We start from the raw sequence: 19341 nt of genomic DNA, 5'->3' as shown, positions 1-19341 counted from the left end.
TCTTCATCATGATTCCCAGTCACAGGGTGCCTCCGTAGCCAGGAGCAGCAGTGTGTAGCACACGCTTCTTGATTAGACCGGGGTTCGAGCCCATGACCACCAAATACAGAGGATGCGGAAAGGTCAGGGAATGACCACCACATATCCCCGGAGCAATATGGCCTTAGTTGCTAATGCTCCTAAAAATCAAATAACAAACAAACCCAGTCACAGTGTGCCTTTCTGCTGCAGCTGCTGTGGGGGGGGGGTTTCTGGACTTCTGGAAAGGATTTATCAAGTGGCTGTCATAATGAGCTTGGATCCTGATGCAAGCAAATTTTTTTTTAATGTAATTTTCTCAGTTTTCTATTTTTCATTTTGCATCCCTCCAAACTCATGGCTGTGGTACAACATGGCTATAGGATAATATGCCACTAGATTTATCCAAAATTTGAGAGTACCTAAAAGATTTCTTTTGACCAATTGGTTGACATTTTAACCTGTGGCATTCCAACTAATTGGTGTTTTGATCAGTTGGAATTTGTACTAGCCAGCAATTTTGAGTTTGTTGAATGGGATAAATTGGCAATTTGAAGTGTCCTCATATTGCTACTTTCAGTTTTTTGACGGTGTTAGCAGTTTAAAGTTAGCATTTTGAATGTTTTGAGGTGTCGATGTTTTGACTTGTTCAGCATTTGTAGTGGTGGCATTCTAATGTATTGGTATTTTGACTTATTTGGTGTTGGGCATTATGACCTTCGGCAGATTAAAATATTAATGCATATGAGTTAGCACAAGCCTCATTTCTGTACATGGCTAAGAGTAAACTAAGTTTATTGTAAGATACATTAAAGTACTGTATTTTATAAACCTTGTAAAATGTTTTGGCCATGCAGAGTTTAAACTTAAATTTATTTATTTATTAAATATTTTGTCCCTTTTGTATGTTTGATGCTTCTATTTGAAATTTACTCATGTGGAATATTTCATCCATAGGTTGTCTGCTCCTGTAAGGGTGTTACTTTCCTGCCCACTGTTGAAGAGACAAACTCTGAAACAGTCTAAATAATGGCATGTAAAATAATTTCACACCTAGAGAAATAAGACAATTGTTTAGGGCTTATGATTAATCCTGTGCCCAGGTTATTCAGTTGCATTAATTAGATTATCTTTTGAAATTAAATTCATGTAAATGGTTGCTTTACACCTCAGTGAGACATGATATTTCAAGTATCATTGTTTCAAATAATGGTACTTGTTGTTTCAAGTATCATTATTTGAAAATTTTTTCCTCAGATCCCCTCTGTCAAGGCAGTTTATATGAATAGTTTGTCTAGGTTTGAAAAGTTGTGTGTTCATAGTGGGATACATCATAAATAAATAACAGACCACTCCTAAGGGATTAGTGTTGTTTGTTTGAATACCAGTTCAGGACCAAGGCAATTTGTCATTTTTTATTTTCATGAAAACGAAAAATGATATCAAATGAAAAAACAATTCCTGATCACAGATGCATGAATGGTCTGCAGTGTGTCTGTTTACCTTAGCATTCTCAGTAGCTTATAGAAAAGTTCAAGTACATTGCATGCACACCAGTGGCCTTACTGCAGTGTACCGTAGTGTATTGCTCACCTACACTTCAATGTGGATGAGCTCCTTTTAGCCGTTGATATTTCTCATGAGCCATTCTGAGTTTGGCACTCTCCGGTTTATAGTCTCTAATCATTCAACTGACTGTGATAGGCTCTTTCTATTTCTAGAGCTTTTTTTTTTTTTTTTTTTTAGGTGTATCTCTCAGAAATGCAGTATTGCCTATTAGCTTTGCCACATTTATCTGTCCATCTCCTTACATACATATAATAGCACTGCTCTGGCAGAATGAATTTTGATTAAACTTGATATTGGATGCTCAATAAAATTCATGTATTCATTTGTGACATTGGAGTTCACATTTACATTCTTGTTTATGATATAAGTAGATTATAGTATAATTTTTTTTGAGAAACTAAATTCTGTGTAATTTAATTTGCTACCTTTCCTTTTTCATCACTTTAAGTTTAAAAATTTTGCTTTACTTTTTCGTTTGTTATTAATTATAATTTTTGAAAATCAAAGTTTCTACTATATTTATATTACTATTTCTTTTTACCAATTCCTGTATTAAAATCATAATAAGCTCTATATGTAAGTAGGATGCCAGGTGATCTCATCATAAAATTGTACAACTTCCAGTTTAATTTATTTGTGATTTCCAGTTTTGCTTATTCTTGTCAATTACTTCAAAGTAAATTTTCAAAGCATAAAGTAATATCAGTTTTAATAAAGTGCTAATTTTTTTAACTTCTATTGCTAACAAGTGTCTGATAGGTGTCATATTTTAAAATTTTTCTGTTATTTTTTAAAATTTGTAAATGATATGATATGAAATTCTCTCATGTACCTTTGCTCACCAATAATTTGTAACTGGTTATACAGTATTTTCTGTTTTCGTTTGGATATACTCTGAACTTTGAGACATTAAATTGTTTGGCATTTAACATGCCAGGTGAACAAAAGCTACTTCTAGGCAACTTCCATTTCTGCATGGTGTGTGAGATGCCAGCAAAAAATGTCTAGCCTTGCCATAAAGCTTTGATTTCACTGACTAAACATAAACAGCTAACAAAAGCACAGACAATACCACACAAGTCTGTCTTGGGTTTTGAGCTGTGGGATCAGTTACTTTGAAAATTCTAAAAAATATGATGAAAACTTTCTTATTATTATTGGTTTCTCTTGTTTATTTTAATTTAGTTTAGCAAATCATAATTAATTGATCAATATTTTTATTTCAGTAAAAAATCTAAAAATTAATTTTTTTATAATCAAAACAAAAAAGAAGATTACACAGATACCACATAAGTGTCCTTGTTAAAATTGAGGGTGTGAATAATAGAAGGTTAATAGGGTTGAATTGTTTGGTGTTTTGCACTGAGTGTACACGTTTATTCTTATAGTTTTATTCTGATAAAAATGCTGATGTTAAAAGTTTGCCAATAGTAATGAAATAATTTTTTGCCAAGTACATTGTACTGTATTTTCTATTTGTTATGCTCACATTCACTTATTTGTGAAACTCAATGTTGTTGAATATATTGAAGATGGGACTACATCCAGGCTTCAAGTCTCAAGGACAGCAAAATGAGCACTGAAACCATTCCATGTTTGGAAAGAGGTGCAGTATTTTCTTATTTCCATCCATTTCCTAAAAAAAGTAATGTGGCCTTAGACTTCGGATAGTAACAACAGAAGAATTAACTCACTTGTAAGTTTATTAGTATGCTGTAAGTCAGTTAGAGCACTGCAATGGATGTGTTTGATCTGATATTTTTATCTTATATAATGGCAAGGTTAAGTGTGGAAGTCAGAGGGTCAGCATAACTCCAAACAAAGTAAAAGAGGAGAGAAAGGATATGCCTTCAAAAAACTAAGAATGGACAATTGAAAACCAGACCCTTGGAAGCTCAAAGTGTAGCTATTTCTCATATTTTTTTACTTATATGGTTGTTAATTTTTTTCACTTATATGGTTGTTAATTTTTTTCAGAGGAAATCCCTTTGTTAATTTAACTTATCTCCTGCTTAAGAGTTATCTGAAGAGCATTTCAAATAGACAATATCTTTTATTTTTTTACTAGTACTGACCTTGAACATGGATAAATAATTCATGTTAAGAATACAAAGATTAATCCAGGTTTAGAGAATTTCTTATTTATTGAAACAATAATAATGAGGAACTGAAAATGTTCCTCATTCTATTGTTTTCCATTCTTAGACATTCAAACTTCATAGCCATTTTTTAAAATTGAAAAAGCCTAAGCTCTGTAACTGTCCAGAATTGAACACATTTCTTTGCTTGATGTTTTCTTATTTTGAATTCCAGATTACATACCAAAATTTACTTAAAGGGATTGACTTAAAGATGTAACTACCATCAAGGTAAAGGGAGGGGTTTTTTCTTTTGTAAAGGTGACTACAGTGGTCCCAGATAGTTTTTAAATTCTATTCAGTGGGACCAGCTGATTATGTTAAAACCAGCAAATTCTAAACGGGAAGCATTCAAGGAATTAATCATAGAAGATACCAGGCTTTTCATACCAACCAAGAAATACTCTTCGAGGTATAGGCCTAAATGGATGTCTGATGAAACTTGTGGCAGAGAAGAAAAGTGAATGGAATGTATATAAATTTTTGGGCCACACAGAAGCCTCGTAATATAAACTAGTCTGTAATAAGTCACAAGGGGCTAAGGCAGATTACAAGAAATCTTTGGCAAGGGATGCAAAGAAAAACAGCAAAGACTTCTTTACTTATGTAAACTCTAGAAGGAAGGAAATTAATCAGATTTGTCTAATTCATATTGATGTTCAACTGTTGATGATCCTGATCAGAATGCTGACAAACTGAATGAGGATTCTGCACCTACATTCACACATGAGGAATTATTTAGGGAAGGGTATGTCAGAAGTTTATAAAGCTCTAACAGGGAGCTAAATGATTTTGTAATAACTGAGAGGAAAGTGGAAGAGAAATTATTGAAATTAAACATAAGAAAGGCACTTGGAATAGATGGGATCTATCCATAATTATGAACGTATCCTTGGAGTCAAGGGAGATCCCTGTAGACTGGAGATGTGCAAATGTGTCCCCAATGCACAAAGGGGATCAAAGGTTGACACGAGTAATCGCAAACCTATTAGTTTAACTTCTGTTCCAGGGAAAATAATTGACTATTATTAAAAGAAGTAATGCAGGATCATCTAGACAAAGCTGCAATTATATTTCAAACATGGATTTTTTAAGGGGAAATCTTGTTTGCCCAATTTGATTGGTTACTATGATGTGGTCACAAAGGAACTGGATGTAAAAAATAATTTTAATGTCATACTCGGATTTCAGGAAAGCTTTTGATACTGTTGCACTTAAAAGACTACTGTACAAATTGGAGCAGTGCAGCATTAAGGGCAAGTTGCTGCTATGTATAAAGGAATGGTTGAGTGGGAGAAGACAAGAGTGGCAATCAATGGGCATGGCTCTTGATGGACTAATGTTATTAGTGGAATCCCCCGGGGTTTGGTGTTCTATATTTATCAGTGATATTGATGAAGGCATATCAGGCTTAATGTCCAAGTTTGCAGATGATACAAAGGCTGGCAGGGTGGTTAATGGCAGGAATGATGGTATGTGCTATTGCAACAAGACCTACAAAAGTTAAGCAGGTGGAATGAGAAATTTCAACTGAAGTTTAATACAGACAAATGCAAAGTACTGCATATGGGTATCTAACAGTAACCCCAAAGTAATGTGCCAACTGTGTGGTACTACCTTCAGGGTAGTGGACAATGAAAAAGATCTGGGGATAATTGTTCAGTTGGATATGACATTCTCTGAGCAATGCAGACAGGCTCAGGACAGCTCATGGGGTTTTTGTCGATGATATACAGGAATTTTGCTAGCAGGGATATGAAGGCAGTGGTCAGGCCACATCTTGAGTTCTGCATATAGGTCTGGAGGCTTCATTTTAGGATGTGAAGCTACTGGAATGAGTACAGAGAAGGGCAATGAGATTGCTGATTGGAACAAATGGGTGCTCTTATGAAGAAAGGCTTCAGTTCTGAAAATTGCAGTGTCTGGAGACTAGGCACCTGCGAGGTGATGTGATTGAGGTATTTAAGGCATTGAATGGATTGAGCAGGCTCTGTGCTGATGGTGTTCTTACTCTTGCTCAGATCACACACGAGGGGACACTAATTCAAATCGAGGAAGGATGGATGCAGAATAGATGCAGAAGTTTGTCTTTAGCCAATGGGCAGTTGATTGTTGTAACAAATTTCCATCTGTTGTTGTGGAAACCGAAAACTTAAATAAATTCAAGGAAAAACTAGGCAAACTATCCGATGGAATGAATTTGTGAAATGGGGGGGGGTTTTTTTTTTTGCTTGTCCTATGTATAAGCTTGCTTTCTTGCACCATTTGCCACTCCTAATGCTAATTCTAATTTCTGTGACACAATTTTCACATACTTATTACATAATTTTGGTGATTATTTTCTCATATTATGATGCAGAACTAATTAATTTTCTTAATATTAAATTTAATAATAATGGAACTGAATTTTTTTTTTTTTGTTTTTTCACAGAATTGTCATGTGTGCTTCTCATTCAGGAGGATTACATCCGTCTTCTTCTTCATTATCACCCTTTACAAGTTTTATTTTGCAGACTTTAGCTACCCAACAAGATTTTGTTAGTTGCTATGGGAAGAACTGGAATGCCTTTACATATCTTACATCCTGTGATACACAGCAGGTTAGTTTAACAAAGTAATTTAATTATTACGTATATTTAATTCTTATTAATAAAATTTTTTTTTACCATTTTTGAATTATAGCAAATATCTAATTAAAAAAAAAAAAGTGTGAAGGATTGTTAATTATTCTGCCATGATAACAATGACAGTTTAGCAAATTTTGTTGCCTAAAGAGGAAAACCAGTGAGAAGAGGAACTTTTCCTTACCCCACGAACATATGTATTGTAAGTTATTAATCTTATAGATTTTTTTTATGTATTGGATGGGTTTGGTAGGAATTTGAAACAGTAGGATTGGGTAAATGGCTTGTTTATTGGGAATCTTTTGCGGGATCTTTGTTTGATGTAAAGCTGTTAATAAGAGTGTAAGGGAACAGAGGGTAGGCATTTTAGAAGTAAGCAAACTAATTATGGAATGATCATCGGATAGCTAGTTGCACTGCCAGATGAAGTTTGAGCCTTCTAGAGAAATGATAAAGGTCGGTAGTATAGGGTTGGAGAGGAAGAAAGAGACCAATCTTTTATGAATCATAAAATATAGATGCAAAAACTTCTACTCCACTGTTAGATGGTGAGAAACAAGAAGATATCAGTGGACATTAGAATTGAACCTTTGTTTCAGTGAATGTGAAGAAACAGACGTGGTGCGTCAAAATGATTGCTAAAGTTGGGGTTGCCAACCAGATCAGCTCAGCAGGCAGTAGTATAGTGGAAAACACCTGATACTTCCTTTTTTTGGTGGGAAATACTTGATTAGACAGAGTAAGACCTGTAACAAAAGAAAGATTATGAGTAAATGAAGGGAAAGAGTGAGAAATAAAAATGTACCATTGGTTGAAAGGCAGTGATGAGGGAGGAGTTTTGGGAATATTAGTGAAAAAAAAATGAACAGAGCAGCAGGAGAGAGAGAGAGAGAGAGAGAGGGAGAATGAAGTGGGTGTTGATGTCAGAGTGGTGGTTTTCTTTGGGGTGGGGAATAGTAATGAAAAATAGAGATAAATAGTGAGTGAGTACTCAGTACAGATGTCATGAAGAAGCAGGGCTTACAGTTAAGGAAGAGGTAAAAATTAGTGAAGAACTTGAATTTGGCAAATGTATAGAGAATACTGTGCGACATTGTGCAACATCTGAATAGGAAGGAAGTTTGGATGCTACCAGAAGACTACATGGTACTCCCAGGGAAGGAGAGAAATGTGTTTGATAATAATAACCACTAGGGATGTAATGATATTGGAGGAATCAACAGTGTGTGGAGAAACAGATGCCAGGCCGATTCTGACACAAGGCGTGTTTGAGGGTAAGAAGGACAACAACACTAAACCAAATTTGCCTCTACAGCCAGAGACATTTCAAAGAAGGGTGAAGGAGGAAGTATGATAACAGGCAGGGGCCATGAAGCCCCTCTGCAACACGAAAGTAAGTCCCAAGGATAATTATTATTCAGATTGTTATAGTTAATGTTAAATAGGACTGGTAGAATAAGACTGTGTAACTATAGGAAGGATTAAGAATGAGAGTTAGGGTCAGTGAAAATAGCACATAAGAAATGTAAGGGTGTTAAAACTGTAAAAGAATGAATGAGAAAAATACACTGTCTAGTTAACAGGGGCAATAATAGGGATAGGTGAATGAGAGTGGATAACAAAACAGAATAAAAACAAAGAGAGAGATATTTCTGTGATGCATATGTAAAAGTAATGATTTATAATGTCGAAGGTACTAGTTATAAACCTATTATGTACCAGGAAGTGCTAAGTAAAAAAAAAATAATAATAAGTGAGCATTTGTAACGTTATGTGATAGTAGCCATAAGGCAATATTCAAGGAAAGCTAAGAATTGTAAATTTCTGGTAATTATTGATGGGTAAGCTCAATTGTTATTTGTATATGGGGGAAGGGCTTAGGCTGAGAAAGGGTTTAATATTAAGTTGCACTTAAAGAGTAATTTTGGAAGTTTTTTTTTTTTTACTTATGTAAACCCCAAACACGAGAGGTATTACAACCTATAGTACTTATTACCATGCTTGGGGTGGAGGTTGAGAAGACAAAAGAAGATATTTGTTGACATTAGACTTGAACTTCTGTAGACTGTAATTTTCAGGAAATATGTACAATGGAAGGTTGTTCCAGAAAACGGCAGTTGAATGAATAAACTAGGAAGATGAAAAGTTGGTTCTGTGAGTTTGAAGTTGGACAGTGAATGGATGTTGGCTGGTGGCGGCACATGTTCGGACTGTTTTGAAAGAGAGAACGGGAATTATAGAAGCCAATTCAGAAGAACAGTGCCCATGGAAGTATCTGTAGAAGAGGCATACAGCAGAAACAGTACGTCTATGAGACTGCGAGTGGAGACACTCTGTTAGAGATGAATCATTAATCAACCTAACTGCCCTCTTCTGAACAGAATCAAGAAGCCTGAGAGAGGTTTTGGGGGCACCACCCCAGATGTGGGAACAATATTCCATGGTATGGCGGATTTGCGATTTGTAAAGAGTGAACAGCTGTTTGGAAGAAAAGTAACACTGAGAACGAAACAGAAAACCAAGTTTTTTTAGATGCAGAGGAAGCAATATTTTTAATGTGCTTGTTCCAAGAGAGATTAGAAGTCAGAGTAATCCCCAAAAGAGATATATCATTTTGCCTAGAAATCGGAGTGTCACCAAAGATAAGCATAGGAGCAGAAGAATCCTTTTTGCGAGATATAAGATAAGACTGAGTTTTAGAAGGATTAAAATCAACTAAGTTGTCTTTGCCCCACTGGAGAATTACCTGGAGATCGGCATTTAAGGAATTGGTAGCAGATTTTCGAGAAGTTGAAGCTGATTGAGCAGGGCAAGGTTTCTCAAAATGGAAAGTGGAATGCAATATGCTATCATCGGCAAAACTATGAATAGGAATTCCAGTCAATCGAAGAATGTCATTAATATACAAGAGGAAAAGAGTGGGGGAAAGAACTGAACCTTGGGGAACACCGGCATTAGTGGAGAAGTTAGAAGACAGAGAGCCATCTACCATCATCCTCAGTGAGCGATCAGAGAGAAAACTGGATAACCAATTACTAAAAACAGTAATTGGTTATCCAGTAAGATGGAAGCTTGTTTAAAAGACCTTTATGCCAAACACGATCAAAAGCCTTTGAGATGTCAAGAGCAGCTGCTGGTGTTTCACCGAACTTTTCCATTGAATTAGTCTGTAAATGAGTAACAGAAGCCAGAATATCGCCAGTGGATCGACACAGACGGAATCCATACTGGTGATCGTTGATCAGACAGAAGGTTTCTAGATAGTTTAAGAGTTGGTGGGTAATTTAGAAAGAGTAGAAGTAATTGCAATGGGATAATAATTGGATGGGAAGGATTTGTCACCCTTTTTAGGAACTGCCTGGATATGAGCAAATTTCCAAGCAGAAGGAAAAACACATTTGGAATAAGAAAGTGAAAAAAGGTGGCAAAGAACAGGAGTAAGTTCAGGAGCACAGGTTTTGAGAACAAGTGAAGAAATGCCATCAGGACCTGGAGCTTTCTTCGCATCAAGATTCGTCAAAATCCTTCTGACATCCTTTTGATGGAAGACCACAGGAGGCATTGAATGGAGCGTGTTGGGAATGGTGGCATGTGTTTTACCAATATCATTAATAAAGGAGTTGGAAGAAAACTGGGATGCCAGAGGGTCAGCTTAATTCTTGGCTGAAGTGACAACAAAACCATCTGGTTTGGACAGAGGTGGGAGCAGAGATGGGCAAAAGTTGTGGCCAATAGCTTTGGCAAGAGACCAGAAAGCAAGTTTTCTACTCTTAGCCCGTTCAAACTCTAGTTTGGACTGATTAATAACTGCTTTACAATTGTTGCGAGCTTTGGTGTAGGCAGAAATTGAAATTGAAGAATTAGAAACAAGTCAATTATGATATGCAACATTCTTCTCTTGAGCAGCCTTAGCACATTTATTGGAAAAAATGAGGTTTAGATAAAGGACGAGATTTTAAAGTGGAGTGTGGGATAAAGGATTCCATTCCTGCAAGAATGGAATCCGAGCAAACGTTGACATCAGAAGTTTTGAAACAGTAATCCAACCAAGGAAAAGAAGAAAAGAAATCTCACAGGTCATCCCATTTTGCATTCTTGTAATGCCAAACAATACGAGGTTGGGAATATCCATGAGATAAAGGCTCCACTGGAGAAGAGACAGTCATCAAGTTGTGATCTGAGGTGCCTAACGGACCTCTCAGTTCGACCGTGTACTTAGAAGGATTGCTTGTAAGAAAACGATCAAGTGGGTTGGCTGTATGGTTAGGATTGTCTGGCATTCTTGTAGGTAAATGAACAGTCTGTGCAAGGTCATTAGTAATTGCAAAAGCCTCAGCATCTCGACCAGCTGGGTTGGTGTGACTAGAAAACGGAAGCCAGCTGGAGTTGTGAACGTTAAAATCCCCAAGGAAAATTACCTCACTGTTAGGAAAGTTGGGCTGGAGAAAGTCAAGTTGCAAAGAGAGGAAGTCAATGAGCTCCAAGTGATTAGTGGAGTTGGGAGAACGGTAGAGACAACAGATGAATTTGACACAATGAGGTAGAGAGATTTTAAGCCAGAGAAGATTGAAAAGGTGATTCCAAATTACCAAGTCTCTGACAGGGAATATAGGAATGGACATATGCACAAGTACCACATTTGAGGCGAAAGGAATCATACAGCAATTAATTTGGGCAACTGAGATGAGCAGTAGTTGAATCAAACGATAACTGAGATTCTGTCGGAAAAGTACATGGGGTTTGGCAGACTGCAAGTGGAAATGGACATCATTGAGATTAGAATTGAGACCACGTATATTTGGGAAATGAATTAGGAAGTGTTTAGGAGGTTTAGATCTTTTCTCAGATAAGCTTACTATTGAATTCATGGTGTATTCAATAGTAAGAAAAAGTGGATGGGGCATGCTATATGAAATAATGAAATTTTTGGATATGGCGTATACATGGTAAGAATATACCCAGATCCTTGACATAACGTGGCTTCGACAATGCCCCCGCATACACACTACTCGGACTCCCACCAGTCACTATCTGGCAGAGTAGAGGTAGCAAGATCTCCGGAAGCCTCCTAGAGAGTTACCAATAGGTTCGGTCCGGTGTACTAACTAGATGCCGACCTGCGAATACCGTTTTAGAGCTGTGCCCTCGAAATATAAGGAATATTGGATCTCGCCACGTTGTTCATCATAACCTCAAAAGTCATCAATCATACTGCATGATGGAAGAGATGGGGAGGGTAGAGTTGAAGTTAATTAAGAGTGAGACCATGAGCATATATATTTTGTGTAGGACAAGGAAGAGATTAATTGTATAACTCATAAATAATCTGTGTGTATTAAATGTTGTGTTATATAAAATTGTGTCATTATTCATTCACTTCCACTCTAGAACGTCATACTATTTAATCCTGGTGGAAAATAATCATCCTTACTTGAGGAAGTCTAAAATTATTATTTTATTGTTATTATTATTAGCCGTATGGTGCAAGGAAGCCTGAGAGTTATGCTGCATCAGCCAAAAAAAATTCCCAAGTTACCCTGAGAGAGAGAGAGAGAGAGAGAGAGAAAAAGGAAACACCAAAAAAAAAAAGAGAAGAATGATGATATCCAGCTCAGGCCCCTGTGTTTCCCAAGCCCATACTCACTAGATGTGAGCCCCTGGGGTTATAGTTAGCATTAGTAAAGGCACATGATGCAAGAAAGCAAGCTTATGTAGCATCAGCCAAAAAAAAAAAAAAAAAAAATCAAATTTCACCCATCCACTTACTCCAAATATTTGTCTAGCTCTGCCTTGAATCTATTTAAGCTATCAACTTCTACAACGACAGATGAAAGTTTGTTCCAGCAATCAACCACGCATTGGCTAAAGGCAAACTTCCACACATCTATCCTACAACTGTCTTTCCTCAATTTGAATTTATGCCCTCTCAGGCGATTATTCTGAGAAAGAGGAAGAGTCCCATTAGCATTGAGCATGCTCAAACCATTCAAGGCTTTATACAGCTCCATCAGATCACCTCGCAGATGCCTAGTCTCCAGACACTGTAATTTGCAAAACTTAAGCCTTTCTTCGTAAGAGCAACCCATTGTTCCATTCATTAATCTTGTTGCCCTTCTCTGCACTTGCTCCAGCAGCTCTACATCCTTCCTAAAATGGGGCCTCCAGACCTGTATACAGTACTCAAGGTGTGGCCTCACCATTGCCTTATACAAGAGTATAATCACCTCCTTATCCTTGCTAGAAAAATTCCTATATATCATTGACAAGACACCATGAGCTACTCTTGCAGACCATCTGCACTGCTTAGAAAACTTCATATCTGCCTGCACAATTACCCCCAGGTCCTTTTCACTGTCAGTGTAGTACTACACAGTTTGTCAATGTTAAACTTCAGTTGCCACCTCTCAGCCCATCTGCTCAACTTTTCTAGATCCTGTTGCAGAAGTGTCCTGTTATTAATGTCATTAAAAACCCTGCCAACCTTCGTATCGTCTGCAAACTTAGACATGAAGTCTGATATACCATCATCAATATCGTTAATAAATACAGAAAAAACAACAGTGGACTTAACACTGAACCCTGAGGGACTTCACTAATAACATTAGTCCACGATGGGCAGTGTCCATTGATTACCACTCTGTCTTCTCCCACTCAACCATCCCTTTGTCCATAGCAGCAATTTGCTTTCAATTCCACACTGCTCCAATTTGTGCAGCAGTCTTCCATGTGCAACAGTATCAAAATTCTTTCTAAGATCCAAATATATGATATCAAAGTCATTCCCTGCATCCAGTTCTTTTGAGACAACATCATAGTATCCAATCAAATTGGTCAGACAAGACTTCCACTTAACAAAACCATGTATAGGCCCATAACAACGCTGAGTTGTCGCCTGATTTCCTCACACTCCTTACATCATGCACACACAAAGAAATTCCCCTTGGCAATATTATTGCAGCCTCAGATGATGTAGTGAAACCTTGGAAGAATGAGGAACCTGTTATTTTGCAATTTTACAACTGCTGTATAGTGGTTCCATAGTGATTCCAAAAACATTATAAATAAAATAATATAAATAAAAAACATACCCGCAGTAACAAAATTTGGCAAAGGTCCACTGTATTTGACAGTCCGGAATTAGAATCTCTCAGTATATTTGCCTCGACCGGTGGTGGTGTGCACAGAACTCCAGTTGGTTATCCTCATGCCCAACTGTTATTTACTGAATAGTTGACAAGTGAGCACTATTGCGATAATGATAATTTTTTGTGTTCCTGTCAAGAAAATGAATTTGTTTGATATGATATTTGTTACTACAAGTAGTGGGTTTTGAATTATTTATAAGAAACTCAAGATCTATAATCAGAAAAGATTTAGAATGCATGCGTTGTAGTTGGGGGAGGAAAAAAAAAATTGAAATTCCTTGTATTGTTATAAAAAATGTAAGTTGCTTCTTGTACATAGCTGCTTTAGTATGTGTGTGGGGGGGGGCGAAGAGGAATAACTGGTTAGAGTTCTGTGTACACTGTCACTAGTCAAGAAGAGTGCACTTCTAGATGCCCATCCCAGCTATTATATCAATTAAAATGATAGTAATAGATTACTATCATTTTAATTAAACTGAATAGTTTATTTCAGATAACTTAGTGTACTGATACATGAATTATGTTACTTGAACATGGTGTAATTTCATAATTAAAGTAATTGTATTTAATAATTAACCTAAATATGCTTAAAATTTAGCTATTTAAAATTGGTTAGAGTAACTTTTATGGAAAGTAACATTAGACACTTGGAAAAATAAATACAAGGACTACTTTAGACTAAGAATAAGCATAAATAGTATGAGATCATTTTTACCAGTGGAGAGCTCTCAGTTTTTTAATAGGGAAACCAAGGGAAACACTTTCTTGAAGGAAACTGTGAGTTGCAATTGGATTGATGAACAGGACAGTTGAAGAGAATAATAAAAAAAAAAGACTCTGGAGGATCAAAACGATCCCACATTACATTATGAAATAGTACTGAGAATTATTCACTAAACATGTTTACGTGTTTAGCGAATCATTACCTCATTCTAATGCTTCATTTATCAATTGTGAAAATCAGAAACTCTTAAGTAATCCATTACCTAATTATCAGTAAGATGATAATCTTGTTTACAAATAGAAATTAGGCAATTTGCCTATAAGAAATTTCACAATATTCTTAGAGTGCAGTAAAACCTTTTTTTGAGGTGAAATCTTAATCTTGCAATATCAGCTGTAATGCCTTCTTACCAAATGATCAGTCCAAGAATTATATTTGCCTATTCTTGGGTGGTTGTTCCAGATTCACCTTAGCTTATGAAAATCATAGCACAGATGTTCCTAAAGTGTGGGGCATGCCCCCCCCCATGCACTTGGTGGTTTTTTGGGAGGGGCTTGTTGTTTTGATAAAGGTTTTTTAATGAAATATGGACAAACTATCCCAATAATCCAGGTATGAAGTTTTTTATGTATATATTATTTTTATTTATTTGTATTTTATTTCTTCGAGATTAAATGTATTGAAGTATATGTTAATTTATAAAAGTATGTACTGTATACAGTGTTCATAGCTAAATTTTATGTCATGTCACATCTGTTTATTTACACTTGTTCTGGAACTTTGGGGAAATTTATGAAACATTTTAAGGGGACTCGAGGTATAAAAGTTTGGGAACCTTGGCCATAGCTGGATGATAGTGGTGCCAGATAATGGATTATTATGTATGTTCGGGGTCTGACGGCACCTGGGATTTCTCCCATCTCTGCGTATGTTCTCTGTATCGGACAAGCCAGAGATTTAAAAGCCAGATAATGGATTGTGGGATTTGGGAGGTTATACTATATCATCCTTCAGTTTACACGCTTTCTTACATTCTGTGTTCTTACTAATTATTATATGGATGGCCAAAAGATTCCGATGGATGGCCAAACAGCATTTGCATTATATTAATGAAGTAATGACCACCAGAAGATATATAAAAAACACAGTATACTCTTCGCTTCTATATACTGCAGAAGTATGGGCATCTGCCGCCCCCAGCACAATTCGACCACTCTTTTCTACTGAGTTTTGGCTCTTAAAATGGGCCATAAACAAACATAAACTTCCTCCACAGTTAAGGACAACTGAAATGGCCAGTTTGATAAAAATTCACAAGCTTCCCATGCTGATTAGGGTGAAATGCCTTACCACAACTGTAAAAATGATCACTAGCAAGATTTTGGCACCATCATTCTGAGACCTGTGCTCTTGGAGAGTCCCTCAGCCTTCCCTCAGAGCGACCCCAACTCTGTGCCCACATCTCAGCCATCTCCACCTATTCGATAGGTTTCTGCCATTTCAACTACTTTCATGTGCCCAGTCTTTGGATGCTGACCTTAATAAGTTTTCTTGTGATAGGGAGTACAGATGCCGCATCCTTAAATTGTACTTCCCTGTTCCTGATCCTTCTCCTTGAAGCTCACCTTAATGCCGCAAGCCGGCAATATGACATGAAGATGGCTTACCAACCAACCTTGCAGTTTTCCACCTATATATTCTTTGTACACTGTGATGTTTATAATTGTATTATACTTTGAATGTTGAGCTGTATTTACTTTTATCTGTTCACATATGCATTTTTTATATTTAATTTATTAATTTATTTTTCTTACATATTGTACTATTACTGTTAACCCCTGGCCTTGTGGCCATGAAGGGATACATTGCAATGTATCCATTGTATTATTATTGTAATAAAGATTTCTATATACTGAGCTAATATCTGTTATTTCACCACTAACATTTATAGATTTCTTTTTTTTTTGGTACTCTAATACAGTCAGTCCTCGTATAACACGTGTTTACACTACACGAATTCGATCATACACGATTTATAAATAGGGGAACAATATCTTATATAACACGAACCGAATTCGCTTATGCACGATTCGCCTTTGTGTTTACAAGAAATGGCAGTCGAACGCAGAATCACCCCCAACCGAACGCAACACGATAGGAATGAAGAGAAGATTCTGAAAATGTATTTGTTTTTTATATCAGTGAAGGGGAAACACATTTCACCATAATAACGTAAAATTCCAGCTATCGGTATTATCGCAAATGCAATTAGATCGAGTTTCCTACCAGTTTATAACAGATTCCACTAGCAGAAATGCAACTGGAAATTGTTTTTATTGTTTTATGGTAGTAACCCCTAGAAATGTGCTTTAATAAAATGTGAGGTGTTAATAGTGTATCTCTGCCTTTACGGTGTTGTTTATTCAGTTTCTACACGCGCGCAGCTTTGTTTATGTGTATCAAGCGTGCCTCCTCGTTTTGTAATTGTGCTTTATTCCCTAAAAATGAGTAAAATACTTAAAAGGTGTAAAAAGAAAGCGTCCTGGTGAAGACACTGCAGATTCACAGAGAAAAAGAAAAGCAATATCGATAAACAGAGGCGGACTGGATCAAAAATTCCTACCCGGGAAAATTTATAGTGGCCTCATACTATGGCTTATGGCCAAAATCACACCGGCCTCCGGCCCACCGGGGTTTCCCCGGTAAGGCTTATGGCCAGTCCGCCTCTGTTGATAGAGAAAAAATATGAAATTGTGAAACGCTTTGAGAGAAATGAAAGACCATGTGATATTGCACGTGCTACAGACCTAAATGAGGCAACGCCGAGAATTACAAAGAATGCAGAGAAAATAAAAACAACTTTCATAGCAGGAACAACTCAAAGTGTAATTAAAATCCATTAGATTAAGACACAAGGAATTGGAAGAGATGGAACGGCTGTCATCTGTTTGGATCGAAAATCAAATAAACAAGTTTGCTTACGATAGAAGCAAAAGCATTAGCAATATTTTATTACGTAATAGTCGTAATAAAACATGTAAGTATTTTATTACGATTATTTATTGTGTTTGGTAATGTTTTGGTTACAAATGTGTTGACACCTAACCCCATTTTTCCCATAGGGCCTGTTGTTTATATTGCACGATTTTGCATTGCACTAGGGTTTCTCGGAACGCAACTATCGTGCTATACGAGGACTGACTGTATTTGTATATTTGACAATTTTTGTGAAATGTAGTAGGAATAAATTTTATATGATTCAGGTTTTAAGTTTAACTTTCAACAATAAAAATTTGCTACCGTGATGAAAACTGTACTACCTGCAGTATGTGACTGCTAACTGGATGTATAGATTTGCCAATGTGTAATGCAATTTGGGTTAAGAACTTTCACTCTGCCCAAACTTGATGAGTCACAATTACATGCCAAAAACAGGCCCAACATAAATTATTATAGAAAATTTGCTGAAACTGCTTTCATGTTGGACATTCTGTATGTGTGTATATATTAAAATTGACAAGAGTTGCCCATAAAAGTCATATCCAACATTAAAAAAAAAAAAAAAAAAAAAACAGGTGAAAGGTTAAGGTGTTGCAAACATTAATTTTCCTACTTCCTGTAGTTTCCAAACATTTATTGCAGATCTTGCAAGAGCAGCCATCAAATTTCTTTTGGAAAAATGAAGGTGGCACTTTAACCCACTTTTTAAAATTTATTTTCTCTTATTTTTTCAAATTTGGAAATAAAATCATATCCATCTGTGTATTTTTTCCCACCAGTATTCTCTAAATGATTATACAGTATTTTCTGTTTTCATTTTGATATGCTATGAATTATGAGAAATCATTTTTTTTGTTTGGCATTTAACAGATGCCAGGCAAGTGATAGCATTTTTGTTTCGTGTACTCAACTCCATAATCACTTGGCACCTGTGAGGCACAGGTGAGAGCTGTCTAATCTTACCATAAGAGCTTTGGTTTAACCACCTTTGCAAAAACAAACTTCAAACAGCTGACAAAAACACAGGTATTCATATGATGTCTGCCAGATGCCATGTGAGCATCTATGTTTTTGTGTCTGAAATTTTATTAAATATACTTTAAAAACTTTTTTGTTTGTTTTCTTGAACTTTTTTTAAAGGTGAACATTGTGTTGTAATCATATGAATTAAAGTTTAAATAAATGGTTCTTTACAGTGAAATTTTATTGATAGTTTTTATTTGTATAATTTTATACTGACTCACAGTCAACAAAAGGTTGGGAATTGCACTAAGGAGTGCTTTTTCCTGAAACTGGTATTTTTTCCATGAATTTTCTTTAATTTAATTAATAAAAGTTGTTGAGACAGGCACTGTTCCTGTTAAAGAAGAACAAGGCTTAATCTATTATATGTACACTAACATACAGAACTATTCTTTGAAATATACATGTTTGTGGCATATTCATAAAAAAAGGGTGTCACTTAAATTACTTTGCCAACAGTGAATCATTAAGAGCTTTTACTAGACAGCCAGCTTCCAATATAAAAGACATATTTTTACAGCAATATTCCAAGCATTCTTCAACAAGTGGTTTTACCTGAAGGAATTCTACTGAAACATGTATAACATATTTTTAATCTAAAATGGAGAAATAAAGTTACAGTTTCTGTGTAGTTGATTTTTAAAAAAAAATATAAGCTGTCCATAAATAACTGTACCTTACATAACAAAATAGTGAATAATTTTATAAATATTATATTTCACTATATGAGGTGTGATCAAAAAATAAGCCACAATTTCCAGATACTTAGTATCTTGAAATTGTAACATTACAGTGAATTGTGACTTGTTGCAACATGTTTGGTGACTCAAGTGGACAGGGCTGTGCAAAGGTACTTGAGGCTCAGATGCAAAGGGGGTTAAGGGGCCTTGCTTATTTATGTTGAGACTTTGATGGCTCCCTTGATTGAGCCGTCTAGATCGGGGGCCCTGGTGCGGCACATCCAATGCACCTGCCCATTTGCATGGCCCTGCAAGTAGACAAAGTAACACATGAATCACCCATTTATCTGCATCCAGTCTGAATTACTGTGTGTTGAATATGAGGTGTTTTATATGTTTTATCAATTTTAAAATGAATTT

The 19341-nt window shown here is 36.1% G+C and overlaps 1 protein-coding gene across 2 annotated transcripts in view; it reads left to right on the top strand.

The window, feature by feature from the left end:
* The window catches only part of LOC150085009 (SANT and BTB domain regulator of class switch recombination), a 103737-nt gene that overhangs the window by 10564 nt on the left and 73832 nt on the right, over positions 1–19341 (top strand). For both annotated transcript variants that reach the window (XM_090375712.1, XM_090375710.1), the window contains exon 2: positions 6157–6325. In XM_090375712.1, coding sequence (XP_090231838.1) covers positions 6164–6325 — 162 coding nt within the window. In that variant the 5' untranslated portion in view covers positions 6157–6163. The remainder of the gene's footprint in view (positions 1–6156; positions 6326–19341) is intronic.

Source organism: Mastigoproctus giganteus, chromosome 6 (assembly GCF_048544385.1).
Source record: "Mastigoproctus giganteus isolate SK-2022 chromosome 6, ASM4854438v1, whole genome shotgun sequence".
NCBI lineage: Eukaryota > Metazoa > Arthropoda > Arachnida > Uropygi > Thelyphonidae > Mastigoproctus > Mastigoproctus giganteus.
The sequence above is the reverse complement of the archived record's forward strand: the minus strand, read 5'-3'. Positions and strand labels throughout refer to the sequence as shown.